Source organism: Anas acuta, chromosome 10 (genome assembly GCF_963932015.1).
Source record: "Anas acuta chromosome 10, bAnaAcu1.1, whole genome shotgun sequence".
NCBI classification, from domain to species: domain Eukaryota; kingdom Metazoa; phylum Chordata; class Aves; order Anseriformes; family Anatidae; genus Anas; species Anas acuta.
Genome location: NC_088988.1, coordinates 15,553,852 through 15,570,002, shown reverse-complemented (window position 1 = coordinate 15,570,002; position 16,151 = coordinate 15,553,852). Strand labels below are relative to the sequence as shown.

General features: G+C 40.3%; 1 protein-coding gene across 1 annotated transcript in view; it reads left to right on the top strand.

The window, feature by feature from the left end:
* FTO (FTO alpha-ketoglutarate dependent dioxygenase) overlaps positions 1-14,741 on the top strand; it is a 242,386-nt gene extending 227,645 nt beyond the window's left edge. The window contains exon 9 of the mRNA XM_068692994.1: positions 8,378-14,741. Coding sequence (XP_068549095.1) covers positions 8,378-8,519 — 142 coding nt within the window. The 3' untranslated portion in view covers positions 8,520-14,741. The remainder of the gene's footprint in view (positions 1-8,377) is intronic.
* The last annotated feature ends 1,410 nt before the right edge of the window (positions 14,742-16,151 follow it).

Here is a 16,151-nt window from a genome sequence, read left to right as displayed (position 1 = left end):
TCCATCTGTGTTTCTGCAAATGTAGAGGAACAATGCCCCAGCTGATTATGCAAACAGAATGAAAATAGTTATTTTAAAAGTGCATAAAATCAATACTTTGGGGAAAACAAGTCAGCTGTGTTTATACTCAGCGTACAGCAGACATTTTGTTTCTTTGTCTGAAAAAATCATAGGAAAGCCACGATCGCAAGTGAAATAAAGCAGCCGATCATACAGTGTAACGGAGGGAACATCAGACACCTCAGCAAAGGCTTAGAGCATTTTAGGTTCCTTTTGAGAGAATATAAATTATATTGAGGCTGATACATTTCTATGTTGTTTGAAGTCAAAGCCAAATATTCTCAGCACAGAGGGAATAACCCAAATCCCGTTGCTGATAATGAAAAGTTTATAACTAAATCCATGTCTGTGGTGCTGAAAATTTCCTCCTAAATGCTGTCTCTTTTGGCCTGATGGGATTATTTGCAGGTATTGGTATGAAGGTGTGTGTACATCAATATGCATAAACATGCTCCTCGTGCAGTCAGGGTTCGTTGCTTCTGTACATATTATTCTAAAAATAGGAAACAAAAGCATCTGAGAAACGGGGCTGGAAGAGAACAATTTGAAGACCTATAGGTTAAAATGGATTAAACCTCATCTTTCAGCAAATGCTGTGTTATTTATTCAGAGTTTCTCTGGGGAATTTCCCTACCCCCCTACACTTTATAGAGAGTAGTGATGTTTCTTAATTAAAAAATCAAACAAACACGGAATGGAGACTGCCCCACACAGCTATTCTCTGGTGGGAATAGGAGGCACTCTGGTTGTCTCATGGACAGCTTCTAGGTCTGTGGGACCGAAGTCACAAAGGAAAGGAAAGGTTCTGTCTGGGGAAGGCAAGCTTTCATCACTCACCCTAAGCTAGCAGTGTCCTGGGTGGCTCTGCTGCTCCTGCAGTGCCATATCCTAGGAGTTCCCCTTTGGTAGGGTACAGTTGGTGGCCATGCTGAGGAAGGTGTCTGATAATCTCATCAGAAGTCTCATCTTTTGGGTAGAAGCTCTTTATTGATTTGCCCACAGTGGAGATGTGGTTGGAGTCCACCAACGCTTTGGTTGCGGACACTTCAACATTCAAAGGGTATGAACAGGTTGTGTTTTTCTCATATTTAGATAAATTACAATTTGAGTAAAAGTAGAAACACTGGCATTTTTAAGTTCACTTCACTGTCACTTAAGCCTCTTCAGTGTCAGGTTCATTTCTCTCTCTCCCACCTCTCTGTGGAACAGGAAAACTGCAGGCTGCAAGATGGATTCTGCTGTAGATTCACTTTGCAGAAGTACTCACAAGGGTAATGCTGACAGATTTCAGCCTGTCCTACCAGGTCACCAATGATGCCTCAGGATATTTCAGCAGAGTCCTCGTTGCAGTGCAATTAGTGACTTTGGGGGCATAAAGCTCTTGTATGCTCTTGACTGTAAAATTTGGTTCTGTACTAAGGACCAAGTGCATCAGTGATGCAAATCATTATCAGCTTTTGAAAGAAGGCAGAATCACCTTGTAACGTGCCATCATGTTTGTACTTGAGTATTTGTGCAGCTGATCCTAAGTTTTTCCAAGGACCAAAATTTAAGTAATACTGCCTCCATCCCTTCCTAAATCTGGCATTCTCTTTTCCGTATCTGGAAACTAACTCATGTTGTCAATTCTGTCCCTCTACAAATGCAATTCCTGTTCTCAGCCATTACATCTGGCTGGTCGTACTCTAGTTACAGCACATGAAAGAGCATCAGCAGTGGCTAATGTGAGTGGGACAGACTATTTGGGTATCCACTGGGGATTAGACGTTCAAAAGAGTAAGCTCAGTGCTCTTTCCATCTGGCCACTTCATTTCATTGCCTGTTTGGGACCAGTACTTCTGAAATCTGCTTTGCAAAGTCAAATATTGATGTCATTTTATTTGTTCTTAAAAGACAGTAAACCTTAAAACGTTTTAGTTGTGCAGAGCCACAGTATGACAAGCATGGAACAACTGAAATGTAAATCTCGTGTCTTGGGTCAGATCTCCATAAAAAGTACTCCTGGGATAGCACAGCAGTGGTCTCCTCTGGCACAGCTGATCCAGGCTGGATCTGTGCAGAAAAAGGGTACCGGTGCCATAATGGCTGTGTGCATTTTGCCCCTGATGGAAGAGCTGCCATTTCTTCAGCTGTGTTTGTTTTCAGGGTTGTTCTTTGGTGTTTTTTTAGTCATGTATCTGTTCTCCTGAATGGCCAGGCAAGCTACCTGATCCATCTGTGAAACCACAACATTTCTGCAGCTGCTCTCAGCCTGGTGCAGCAGAGCTCTGGAATCCAGCACTGGGTGCCCCAAAGCTCTAGCGGGGTTGTTTCATATATGACAGACGGAATCACCCCCAGTGTTTGACCCCCGTATTATTCCAGGGGGGGTCAGGTAGGAGCAAGGCAGGCTTGGGGTGCCCCTCTCCTGTGACTGGTGTCAGAGGTCAGCCCTCTCAGAGGTCAGCCGCCCGAATTCCCCGTTCATCACCACTGGCATGTAACGGACGTGCTGACAAATAGAGCTAGGTATAAAAAGTGTTCTCAACAGGCTACCTGGTGGCCTTAAACCTTAATTAGTGGTTAGAAATTTGCACTTGTCACCAGCTTCTGTGACCAGGCAGGTGCCTGGAGTAGAAAAAAAATATGAAGGCGTATTGTAATTTCTGAAATTGCTAATGCTGTAATGGGCATCCACCTGGAAAGCAGCTGCTTTTCACATTTCTCCCCCCCTCCCATTCCATTTTATCAGCAGTGACATTTGTCCTTACACCTTTTAATTTTTTATGAAGATAAATGAAAGTTCGGTTCTTCAATAACAGGGGTGACTTTTTCAATCCTTTTTACAGACTTTATCTCAATATCCTATCCATGTCCAAAGGTGAAGGAGAATATGTATTTACAGCATCAATTTGAGGGTTTACTTCAGAGTTTCTCCATTCTTTTTGAGCAATGCAGTTTGATAAACCAGTTTTGTTTTTGTTTTTACTCTGTGGCAACTTAGAAGTTACAGGAAGTCAGATCTTGTGATAGCATATTTTATTAGCCGAATTATAACGCCAGTAATTTCACAATTGTTGTGTGTTAAAAAAAAAAAAAAAAAAAAGTATGTCTTGCTAAATTATATTTTGAGACTATACATTGAGAAACTATATTCAGCCTGTTGAATTTTTGCACAGTTTCTTTTAAAAAATAACATTTTTTTTATTATTATCCTTACTAGCTCATGTCTGTTGTGAGTGGTTTCTAAGAAAGGATTTGGATTGTAGTGTTGGTCTTCTTGAAATGCCTGCAAGTTTAGACTTTGACTTAAGTGCTTACAGGATTTAATTGTGATGCATTCAGCAGCAGAAGTGAATTTGTCGTACCTGTGAATGAGATGCACTATTTAGAAAAAGAAAAATCAAGGTTAACACATTCGGGTAGTTGTTCTCATGTATCTAATCTCATATTTTCTCTGCCCTTTGCATAAGAAGTCAGGGAGCTGAGAGTGCAGTTTTCTCTTGCATGCTCTTTAGCAACTAAGAATATGAGCTTACAATGACATAGGATGTGAGCAGATCAAGTTTGCAAAGTCATTGTGAATCTTAAAAATGGAAGATGCTGCCTAAAGAAACTGCCTTACTCTGAGCAGCATCCGTGTTAGCAATGTCGTATCGTTTTAGCCAGAGTCAGTGTGGGATTAGTGAATGCATTTGTCTCAGTAGGGTGATCCACGACCTGTTTGTACCTGGGCCATTGTTTTAAAAAATATTCTGAATTTCTGCATAACAACTCAGTAACACCTTTACTCCAGCAAGATTGGAGGGAGAAATAACTCCCATATAAAACATGACGTCAGGAATGCTGGTATAAGCATGTAGGGGAAGATGGGTACTTTTGTACATAGACAGCACGTGTCTCCTCCTCCCTTTCTTACCATACGTAGATGGGGAAGGTGGCCAGGCTGGGTTCCTTGATGTGAAGGACCTTGTGAAGTTCCCCGTGCTTTGCCTTGCAGCTAAATCAGTACCATCGAGGAGACAGGACTGTGCAGATCATCTCTTCACTCTTAACGTGCCTTTGCAGTCTGAGCCACAAATTGACCCCTATTGATCTGATTTGACTACACTTCTGTGGAGCAGACAAACAGTGCGGTGGAATCCAGGATCCCAGATAATAATTCTTATTTGTGTTAATCACAGGCATCAGCAGAACCCAAAGGCTCTTTCTGGCTTGTGTGCATTCCTGTTCCTGCCATTGGAGCGAAAAAGTATCTGCTCTGAGGAAAGAGTGTTTTAAGTATATTGATACTTGATACTAAATAGTTGCAAAACTTAGCCCTTAGAAAGAAGTCTGTTTTTCAAATCAATGGCTCACGCATTACTGTAAAATCTATTGATTAAAAACAAAGCATAATGTTAGTCATTTAGTCAGTAGAGTGATGCAATAGTGAAATAAATTTATCCTTTGACTTTTGCATTAACCTTTTATTGACTGCTTGCATACTCGTAATTAACACACACTTTAGCTAGCTTGGTTAATTTTAGTATCGTGATCAGTGTCCTCTAATGTAGCTGACACCCTGATCATCAAAGTGTCAGTGCAGCCCAGGGGACCATAACCAGGTCCCTGGTGCCAGTGAGCGCACACCTGCCTCGGGGAACGCAGCCACCTTCCAAGGGAGGGAGTCAGACCTTGTCACACCAATGCCTCTCATGACTTATGTTAATGTTCTGCTGTTGGTAAACATGAACGAGCAAAGTCCATTTGACAAACATGAACAAAAAGGGAATCAAAAGCCTGTGAAGATTATGTGGGAGAGAAAGTGCACAGCAGCAGTAGCCTGGTGTTCCATCAAAATGGGCTTTTTGCATTGGAACTGGCTCAGGTTTTGATTGGTTTAGCAAGAAAGCAGGGGCCAAGGAGTCTTGTGCATTCTGCACACCTCTAGACATACAAATCATGCTTTTCTGGTGTGTTGGTAAACTTGTATTATCGAGGTGCTAGAGCTAAATTGCTCAGAAATATGTCATGGTGGTTGTTCCCTACTCCTCTTTATTTGGCGTCTTTTCTTCCACATCTCAGGGCATGTGGCATTTCCACTCTTAACACGTTTTGTACATAAATATACAGGCATTGAATTTACTTGCTTTTGGAGGCTTTACTTCATTATCAACTCAAATAACAGTTTTTAGTTAACAAATAATATTATAAATCTTGTTACTTTCCCACTACCACCGTACTTTGATGACTGCAGTGTTTCCCACATGGACCCTCATCTATCGGTTTGTATCTGGGAAAAGACAGGGATTCTGGCTGTTCTCAGTTATCATTGCTAACCCGAGTTAGTGGTGATTTTAAATAACTGCAATTTTCAAGTGCCTTTGATTGCTCAGCTTCAGCTGAAAATTTTGCTATGCTTTTACAGAATCTCCAGGTCTTTAACTCTGCTACAGATTAAAGAGCACTGTAGGAGCAAGTTCTCCCACAGTTGTGCAGAAATTTATTAAGAACAGTAGTAAAATATATCCATCTGGAAAGGACTGTTCTTGCATGCTAGCTCCAAGGCAGAGGGTCAGCACATATCTGGGTGAGTGTGTTCAAGCTCGTGGGTGCAGTTGAGGAGGACTGCGTGACAGCCGGGCAGGTGGAGCGCTGACTGCTTAGACGCCAGCCCTGTACCTCTGAACATGGGCAACCTGAAGTGACTTTAATGTCAGTGGATCCTGCACAGGGACTGTGATTTTGGTCAGAGCAGGTGACTCACAAAATGCAAAAATGTCACATTCACTGCTATTCATGCTCTTGATGTAAAGCAAAACATCAGAAATGCTTTAGAGAATGACAGAGGAGCTGTGGGGTTGCAGAATTTGAAGTATTATGGCACTGTTCCCCTTTTTTGCACTTATGCAGAGTACTGATACGTTTGTCATCAGGCTTGCACAGGAAGTCCAAGGACCTGACACACTTCCATCCCTGTAATCCCCCACCTGGAATATATGGCTAACGCTTCCCGAGCGCGTGGTCACTGAGAGTTAGGGCACACGCGTAGCTGTGGGGTGGCCTGTTGAAGATGGCTCTGTAAGAAAACCAGAGAAAGGAAAGTAGTGGCTGGAAGAGCTGCTCATGGGCTGCCCACTCACAGCATCGTTAGTAACTTCAGACATATTTACAGTGACAAATGTCCAAAACCCAAAGGTGAGGGAAAAGCTGGCCAAGTAGTTTGTGAACGAGAGTGAGGGGAAAAAAGAGACATTAAAGATAAAAAGGAAAAAGGGGTAAAAAGAAGGAGGCCTTAAATGGTGAAGGTGGTGTTTTTCCTCTCAATGAAAATTCTTTTGTTAATAGCAAATGAGTGAGAGAGAGAATGTTAATTATTATAAATTGAGTTTTGCAGACCACATAATATGCCTGCAGTATTTACCAGCTGAGCTTCTTGATTTGTCATCTGCAATAATCTGTACATGGTTAATTTATCCACTCTTAGATTGAAATGCTTAGACTGGAGTATCTTATACTACCCAGCAAATTGAGCGTATTATTTTGTGCCAAGACAGAAAATAAAGCAAGATTTTAAAAGCCTTATAGAGTTATGCTGTAATTAGTTTCAGCTTTCCCTGCATATTAATTTTCTCCCGTTCCTTTATATAATTTGGAAAATGTCTCCAGAACATGATGGCACAATCAGTTAAGTACCTCTCAGAACTCATACACTAAACTGCATTTGCTCTAACAACTATTATAAAGCAGCCTGCAAAACAAATCCTCTGTTATTCTGTACAGTGCAGCTTATCAATGCAAACAGTTTAATATTTATGCTAAGAGGATTGTCAGAAGTAGCTTCTGTTCCTTTAATTCTTGTTTTAAATAAATAATGAGAACATTTAAACACATTACTCTTCCCAGGGCCCTGAGGTCGGCTAATCTTATTATTTATGAAGTGATGTGCTACATAATAGTACTTAGTGCATGTTAACAGATGCTATTATCAGGGGCTGATGTGGAGAGCCGAAGATATATTGGAATGTTATGTGTTAATACTGTCCTTGCAGTGTAATGTACGATGGATTGAGTGCCCAGGATGCTGGTGCGGCAATTAACCACACACCAACATGGGTGTAAAGCTGAAGTATGTTTTCTCAGGGGTATTACACTGCCATTAATAATTCCCAAGAGACATCTTTCACTTGGAAACAGTCTCTTCCAGAAGGCCAATGGTGTAGGCAAGGAAGTTACAGGTGTCAGTACTTTTAGAGTTCGTTTTACAGGGATGAAAGCCACACACATATGTTTGAAAGAACTTTTAAATCATCGGAACAACTCTATTGTATAGAAGCATAAAGTATAGACGTTATTGAAAATGTCTTAAAAGAGATAGAAGCTTATTTCTGGGATTTGCTTCCCGTATCCTTGACGAACTGCATTGACCTGCAGTATATACTGAAATTATAACGCGTAGCATTTTTCTTTGTCTTGTTCCACTCCAAACGTTAACTAATTAATCATCAACATGCAAATTGTTCAAGGGGATGTGAAAAAAGAGGGGGAGAAATCCTCATTGGAGTGTGACAATTTTTTTTTGATGCAACACATTATATTAGAGCCTAATCTTAAGGGATGTGATGGTTGCCACTTAGAAAACTTTCCTCTGCAGGCTGCAGTTCAGTTGAATATTATAATTAGACTTCAGTAGTATTGATGAATAATCCATTTAATAAAAAACACTGTAATTTAAACATTTTCTCAGGGGACTAACATACACTAACCTCTTAATTTAATTTTATTGAAGTTTTGCCCACCTATTCATCATTGGAAGTTGTTATTAACCTCCATTTCCATTTATCTTTATAGAATTTTCTCGTTTTATATTGCCTTTTTCAGAGCTAAGCAGGTTGATACACTTGTAAATCTCCAGAATCTACAAAGCTAGTCCGGCTTCTTTAATATTGTTTAATCTATCCCCCCTGACCTTAATGCAGTAAATTCAGTTTAATCTTTCTCAATAATCTAGTAAGATGTTGGAAACCGGCAAACATTTAAATCTGATAATGGTTTAATCACATACTTCAAATAACAGCTGAGATAATGAAAAAATAATTTACCGTATAAACGTACACTAACTGAGTTTTCTCTGTGATTGGCTTTTGAGAAATCCCTATAGAAAATACAAAGCCTACAACAGAAGTCAACTTCACTATAACTGAACAACGCATTTGGTCGGATGATGTGTTTTTTTATTTTCATTCCTCTCTGTAAGTTAAAGCACAAATGTATCCTTGCTGAGTGTTTGATTTCTTGATATGGTTTCTTGATGTAACTTTACTTAGGTAGTTCTTCTGCTTACTTTTCATTTCAGGTGCCAGTCAGAAGCAGCAGAGAGCTTGCCAGAAGACCAGAAACCTGAATGCCACCCCTTCTGGACAAATGATGAATGTAATATGCCTCTGCCATATGATCTTGAGGAAGTAATAGCTCACCTACAAAATCTTGTTCAGTAGGTAGAATATCAGGTGACCTTCCAGCCTAGAACTATTAATGTTCATCATTTGGAGTAAGTTTTTAGTTAGTATAAGTTTTTTCATCTTTATGATTCCTCAGTTATGTGTTGGTTTACGTGTCAATGCAGATTTTACTGCTCTCCACACAGTACCTTAGTTACTGTCTCACAACAAAACTGACCAGACACCAAAACTACAGAAAGAGTTGGCTTTTAAGATGTGATGTCCAGAACACCAGCCTCTGTTCTTTCCTCTTCATTCAAATCCCCATTGATCCTATACCCCATGGGTCGTTGTGTTTCCACAGGTTCCCCAGACATCTACGTTTTAGCTTGCATGACTGCCTAGAACTGCCCCTGGCTCAGCAGTTTGAGCAACAGAAGGCATAGCTCACACCTGGGACAAAGCAGAATCCGTGATCTGGGCATCCTAATGAGAGGCCAGCTCAGAGGGAGCCTGCTAGGTGTGTCCAGATAGAGCTGTGCACACAATGTGGTGACATCTTTATCCAGTAATGTAGGCAGAGGTAGAGGAAATGGTGGAGAAAGTCCTTTATGGAATGGCTCCTTGTCAGAGCCTTTATAAAACTGAGGAACTTGTGAAGGAGCATCCTGGCATAGATACTAAGCCTTTTTTGCTGTTTTTCATCATGGCAATTGTATGGTACTTTTTGTATTTTGTCAGAAATGGGTTTTGGAGATCACGAGCTTGATGCTGATAGTAAGTCAGCCTCTCGTGGCACCTGTCATCTCAAGGTGTGAAGCACTCCCAAGTACTAAACCCTTCATATACAAAATGGTGTTATATTGTGTGTGCAGAAGATCTGACGCGTCCATTATTAGACCTAAGGTGCATCCTCGTTGTCTGGGTTTTGGGCAACCTAGGCTTGCCTGCTAGTCTCATCCCCACACAATTTTACATGCCTCTTTGGCTTTATCAAGAACACCTGACAGTGTTTGTCCTGGTGGCTGGGTTTTAAAAAACTTTCCAAACTAGGGACTTCCTACCTGGACCCTCATGGGCATAGGCCTCTGAAAGACAGTGCTCACAGGTCCAGTCCGAGGGTGCACAGCTCTGCTGTGGCAGGACAGCTTACAGTTTGTCTTCCAGGAAATTGGAAGATGTGGATTTGGACTTTTTTGGCCTAAGAGCATGAATCTGCTGTCTGCTGTTCCTAGTTTATGCTCTAACAGATGCATAATTACATCTGCCTTCCTTTAGAAAGAATGGTGTGATCCGTCATTTGTACCTCTCAGAAGGGCCTTTGAGGCCTACACAGAGGGGACGATTTCCAACATGTAGCCATATCTCCCGGGTTCCCTGGAACTCAGGATTCATTTCCTAACCTTTGTTTTGTTTCTGCCTTTTGTGAATCCTGCTCTGAGGCCAGGTTTCCCATTACCTTGTCCAAAGAGCTGTGGGTTTTCATTTTGGGTCAGGCCCCCTGGCAAAATAGATTTAGATTATGTGATAGAAGGCATGGCAACATCTGTGATGATCTAGCCATAAGAACAAATCCAGAAGACTATGAGAAATGAAGCTGCTGTGATCTGGTTTGTAATAATATGCTATAAAAATAACAATTCTGTATTGGATAATGTCCTGAATGAGAGATTTTTCATTTGGTTAAGATGCTATTCTTACTTGAGCTGGTGTGTGCCTTTTCCTTCATCATAAAAAGCAGAAAATTATATTACAGTAAAACAGCACTCAGTCTGTATTACCACTAAAAAAAAAAAAAAAAAAAACAGTCAGACTCAGAGCTTGACATTGCCACCAAGAAATGGAATATGTCTCCTGTGTTAATCTTCTGTTTAAAATCACTGCTGGGGCCAGGCTTACCCAGAGCATACCAGGATACTCTGTTGGCAAAGCGTCCTGTGCGTGGATGAGTACTGCTGAAAACTCTGCTTTTGACAGTGTAACATATGCCAGACCTCCCTGCAGCTAAAGAAGCTGTGCCAGCAAAAATTCAGTTTTAGTGGTATAAAGCTGTGTCCACACCTACCAGCTTTTGCCAGGACAATTATATCAAGTAGAGGTTGTGCCTCTTAACACCTTTGACACAGCTATGCCAGCAAAAGTATAAAGGTCTGGATCGAGTGCTTTCATTGTATTCCTGCACTTCTGCTAAAGCTGTTAGCCACTGTATAGAAAGCAAAGACTCTTTGAAAAATAAATTACTTAAATTAGGTTTGATTGTATTATAACTGTAATCCACACATCTATCTGTTGTCTCATGTGCCACAGATTTGTTGACATTTGGAGATCCTTTGTTATGGGCATAGCTTTTTCTTCCCTGCGCTATCTAAAGCTAGCTTTACCAGTGGGCAAATAGCATATATTTGGATTAATGCCACACTGAATCCTGCTTACTTTGGAGATCACTTAGAAAAAAGCTAGCTGAAGATGTGGGAATTCTGCTTTTGAAAAAGGCAGTTCTCACAGAAACAGATACTGCTTTGGAAATGAAAAAGATGAATTCAAACAAGCTAATGATGTAACACAGTTAACACAGGGTTTGAGGGGATTGTTTGTTTGTTTATGTTGCTTTATGATTGTTTTGTGTGTTTAATTAAGCTCTGCTAGAAACCATGGGGATCACAGTATTGAAATGAATCTGACAGCCATAAAAGGGTAGAGGAGGCACATCAGCGCCGTAGTTTGTAGCTGAAGTGGAGGCATAGCTATTAAAAAATGATTGGCAAATAATTATTTCCAGCAGTAGTGAAACAACACTGTGGTTTTTTTTGTTGTTGTTGTTGTTATTGTTGTTTTTTTTTCTTGTGTTAGGAGAGGGGTTGCAGCAATAATAGAATGTTTAAAAATACATGATTCTGGGTCTTGCCTACACTGCACATTTAAGCTAGTGAATTAGCTGAACTAGTACTAGCCTCAGTGTGGTCAAATAGCACGCAGTTAAGCCAAGGGTGGCAATGACAGACAACTGAAAACCTTTGGAATGGGTAAGACCTAAGTTTCACTGGCAAAATACCAATAATCAAGTGGTTAAAGAGAGTTAACACTCTGTGTTGCATTCAAGTCTCACATCATCTGAAGCAGTGTAACTTGATTGAATTCAGTTGAAATATAGAAGTATATGGAGATTTCATCTCTCCAAAGCCCACAGGAGTTGATGGCAAAGACATGAGTAAGGTTTATGAAACTGTTTGAAGCATGTAGTAATTCCAAAGGGTACCCCAAGAGAAGAACATGGTTAAAGAAAAACTGAGAGGTCAAATATAAGTTATTGCTGTGTTTGAGATATAAGCAGACAAATACTTCAAAGTTTTCTTTATTTTATACAAATAATTTTAATGTAGTTCGTTTTGCAATGATACTTCAGCAATCCATTTGTATTCCAGCACTAAATAACCCGTTACCATTTTGGATGAGCTGAAAAACACAGCCTCTAATGGATGCTCTGAGTATAGCAACTGTTTGCCAAGTCTGGATGCTGTAGATGCATAAGGACCAAGGTCAGTTTGTTTCAGGGAAGAGGTGAGAGCATAAATTAGCTTCTAACATTAGATTCAGTGATTCTTTTAAAATGGTGAAGTTCATGGCTTTGCTTACATTTACTTTTCATCAGTCATGAAAGAATTAAGGTAAAATAGTTCACTCGCACGTGTGTGTCAGGCTAAATGGATTACAGAAGATACAGATCTGTTTGCCTGTCTGCACTTGCCTTTAGACAATATTCATCAATTTTACTAAAGCTACTGACTAAACATGGAACCAATACAAATGAAATGCTCAAGGCAAGGGCTTTCTTTAAAAATGAGATAGAGAGTTGGTTTTACACTCAGAGAAAGAAAATGTTGGCAGAAAATGAAAAACTTCTATTGTTTATGTAATGCGGGGGATGAAAGGTAAAGGCCATTTTTAAGTAGTTGATAGAAAACTGCTGTGTTATGCCATGTAAATGATAAATGTTTTTATACTGCTTTATTCTTATCTCTGCATATGAAAATATTTTATCTTTTAGGTTCTTTCTTGTTGTTGAAAGGTTAAGTAAATAAAAAATATTAATCCCAGTACACTAGATTTTAAAGAAATCATGCTTATACTGTGAACGTTACAGCAGATCCTGATTATCTTAAGTGTAAATAAGAATGTTATGGGTAGTCACCAACTGGAAACTGTCCAGGATGGGTAACATGCAGCATAATAAATACCCAAATCAGTTGTCTTACTGTCATCCAGATGCCGTTTTTAGTTTCACTGATAATAATGTAGCTTTACTTAGCAAGACATACTTGAAAGTCATTCTAGACCTTTCAATGCTGTGAGACAGACTCAGGGATTCTAGTGCAGGGGGAAAAATAAAAAAATACATTAATTATTACCAAAGTCTATCACAACAGATAATTAAAGAACTGTAGTGTGTTACCAGTAGGCATTGCTCCTTTCTCAGTTACCGTAGTGCAGTTCCCTTAGCCCCGTGTCACGCAGTGGAATTTGGGCTAATGCAGCAGAGATGAAACTGGTTGATGTTGAAGGTGGGATGAGAGGAGGAGAAGAGAAAAGACATGCAAGGGATGTGCCTTCACAAGACCACAACTTTATTAACTTGACTCATGTGGGAATCATCCAGCAGTAACTTGTACAGTGCAGGTCCTGACCTCTCCCTTGATTGCTACCATCTGGTCCATAGTTAATGGTAGGTCCTTAACCCTCCTCGTGCCCCCAGCAGCTGGTCCCCAGCTTTTTGCTGGGGCCTGACCACTGTCATCTTGTGCCCAGGTTACAGAGCTGGGAAGAGTGCTTGTTCCACTGTTAGGAACAGGCATGAGAAGCACTGTTCCCAAGCTTAGCCCCCGCCTCTGTCCCACTACACCTCCGTGGCTGCGTACCTCCATACATCTGTTCCCTCTTGAGGTTCAAGTTGTTGCAGCTCGTCTCCTGCTCTGCCCCACGGGGCTGGTGAGCTGCTGTGGGGAAGGGCCGGACAAACAGAGCACTGGCCACAGAGAGGTTCCTTGTCCCAGCAAAGACCACAGCAGACTGAAAAGCTCAGCCCTACGCTAGTCTAGGGATAGAGGGTGGGTGCTGTTAGGTGGTGATGAAGGCCTTGAGAGGAGAGGCCAGCACTCAGTGTTTGTAAGGACCCCAACCTGCCCGATTCTGGCTGTCACTTCACCCCACCTGTAAGAGCAAAGGCAATCCTGAATAGCACCACTGTGCTTTTCCCTTTCCAGTCCAAATTTGAAATCATTGCCTTTAATGTCGCTGGGCTTGTGTCTTGATTTGCATTCATCTTTCCGATTCACCTTAGCCTGAGGCATTCATTGAACAAGAGAAGATAATTTATACGTTTGCAAAAAGACTGTACTTAGTAAGGCTGCAGAATTGGCTGAATAATATGTCAAATGAAAGCCAACAGATAACTGATAAAATGATCGCATTAAAATGCTGATGTTTGGGAGTGAGCCCTTGACACATGACATGAAAACTACGCTTTATCTGCTCGTTGCTTTGCAGCCAGCACTCAATTCACATGATAGAAAAGGACACGCTATTCTGCAGTTTACATCCTCTAATACCCTATTGGTTTTACAGTGCTGAATTTGGACACAAAAGTTGCTCTCCTCCCCCTCCATATCGTCAAATACTTGCTTTCATGCCAACACATCTTGGTCTGATTAGTCTCCTTGATTAGAGGCTAAAGTAAAAAGTCAGGTGTATAGGATTCCCATTATCCTTTATTTCTCTCGTTCTAAGAACAGGTCAGATAGAGTTATTTCAGTGAAAATGTGAACAATCAACTTCTGTTTACCATTAACCTTCAGTTTTCTTTTCTTAAAATCAAATCAGGGCTTGGTAGGCAGTTATTTTCATACACGTCCCTTGATCAGTGGAACAATCTGTCAAAAGCCATTAAAGCCTCTGTTAGGTTGAATTGCATTCAAAGCTAAACTATCCAATCATTTAAAGGGCTATGATGATTGTTTTTAATACAGTATACATTTATTTCTCTCTCTGAGTAGTAGCATAACTTTGAAACTGAGCCTGTATGACTAGGGCTTTTTGCTATCAGCACTCCTGAGAGGCTTGGTTTGCTGCAGAAGGTGAATGTCTACGTAAAAGAGGAAGAAGTGAACACAGTGATATCACCTCTGTGTTCTCACAAGTTTTTTCACTTTTTTCCTACTTCATTACATCCATCAAGGTATAATGCATGGGGAATGGGAAGACATTTTCCAAGGTCCTTTGCTCAAACGTTTCACCAAAAAAATTAGCAGCTAATTGTAGTAATATTTTAAAGTGGCTTTTGATCTTAAGATCTCAGGATGCCTTACACAAGAGAAACTGAGGTAGAGGTCAAATGTGCAGCTGTGTTCTGCGTGCTAACACTGGAGCAGAGCATACGTAATGCCCCATCGCTGGCGTGTCCTGATTACTTCCAGTTAATCAGCTCCAGTTACGGGTCAAGGATGGTCTCAGAGAACTTTTTTTCTCCAAAGATATATCTGAAAGCGGAGTGGAATCTGCTCTTCTCATACAATATTTAATGTATTATTTAATTGTACAACACGTGGTAATACATCTCATGTAATAGACATCTTTCAGGCCTCCTAATGCTTGATTAAACTTTAGAGTGAATCTTTTAGTTACATTCCAAGTCCCTGATGACTCAGTGGGAAAAGGTGAATTTTACTGGAACTATTAAATTTTTCCATGGAGAATATGCAGAGAATATTACAGTACAATCCACATTCTTATGGCTCTGTTTTAAATATGTTCACTGGACAGCCCCCCAGGGTGGTGTAACTGCTGTACCAGGAAACTGAAGAAAATCCCCTGTGGGTATTTGGGTGCTATTTATCAAGGTGAAGATGCATTGCTGGAACATGCTGGAGTGCTTGTTATGCACCTGTTAGCACTTTTTGTCTGGTACCTATTTCGTAGTCTGGTAGTACTTTACTGAGAGCACTACTTTTCTAGTTATTTTGATGAACATCCTAATAATTTATTACCTAAACATTATCAAAGCATTCCATGGTTCTTTCATTGCCGTTTTTTTCCCTTCTGTCCACCAATGCCCTTTCTTCCCCATTTATTTCATTATTAATAGTAATGCTATTAAGAAGTTGTGTTCTTTGTTAGGCTGTCATGGCTTTAAAGTGAGAAAACATAAAAACTGTATCAGGTAGCTTTTTCTCAAGTACATTTATTTTCCAGCCTATTTATTACGACATTTTTGCTCATTGCTTATTTGCTATTGCTACATGTATTTTTTATTAAAGACTATTTCTATAAAAATGTGAGATGTATATTTGATTTTGTGTAATATATTTGCTAATTTATCCACATTTATAAAATAAATCACTTAAAGAATGTCTTTGTCTATCATTTTTCCTCCAGAAGGTGTTATCTCTTATCATCAATACTTCATTGTTGCAGTAAATGGCAGAAGGACTAAGAGGAGCTTTTCATGCCATTCAGGTGCCTACATGAGCAAATTAATTTTTGTAAGCTTCCTATATGCTGATTAGTGAGAGGTAAGCTTCTTCAGAGCAGCAAACTCAAAGGTACGCTGAACCTGCCCTTCAGTGGGGCATCTCTCTCTGACTGAACTATACTGCAAACCCAAGCCAAGTGCCATAGTTATCCTCATCTGCTTATGCG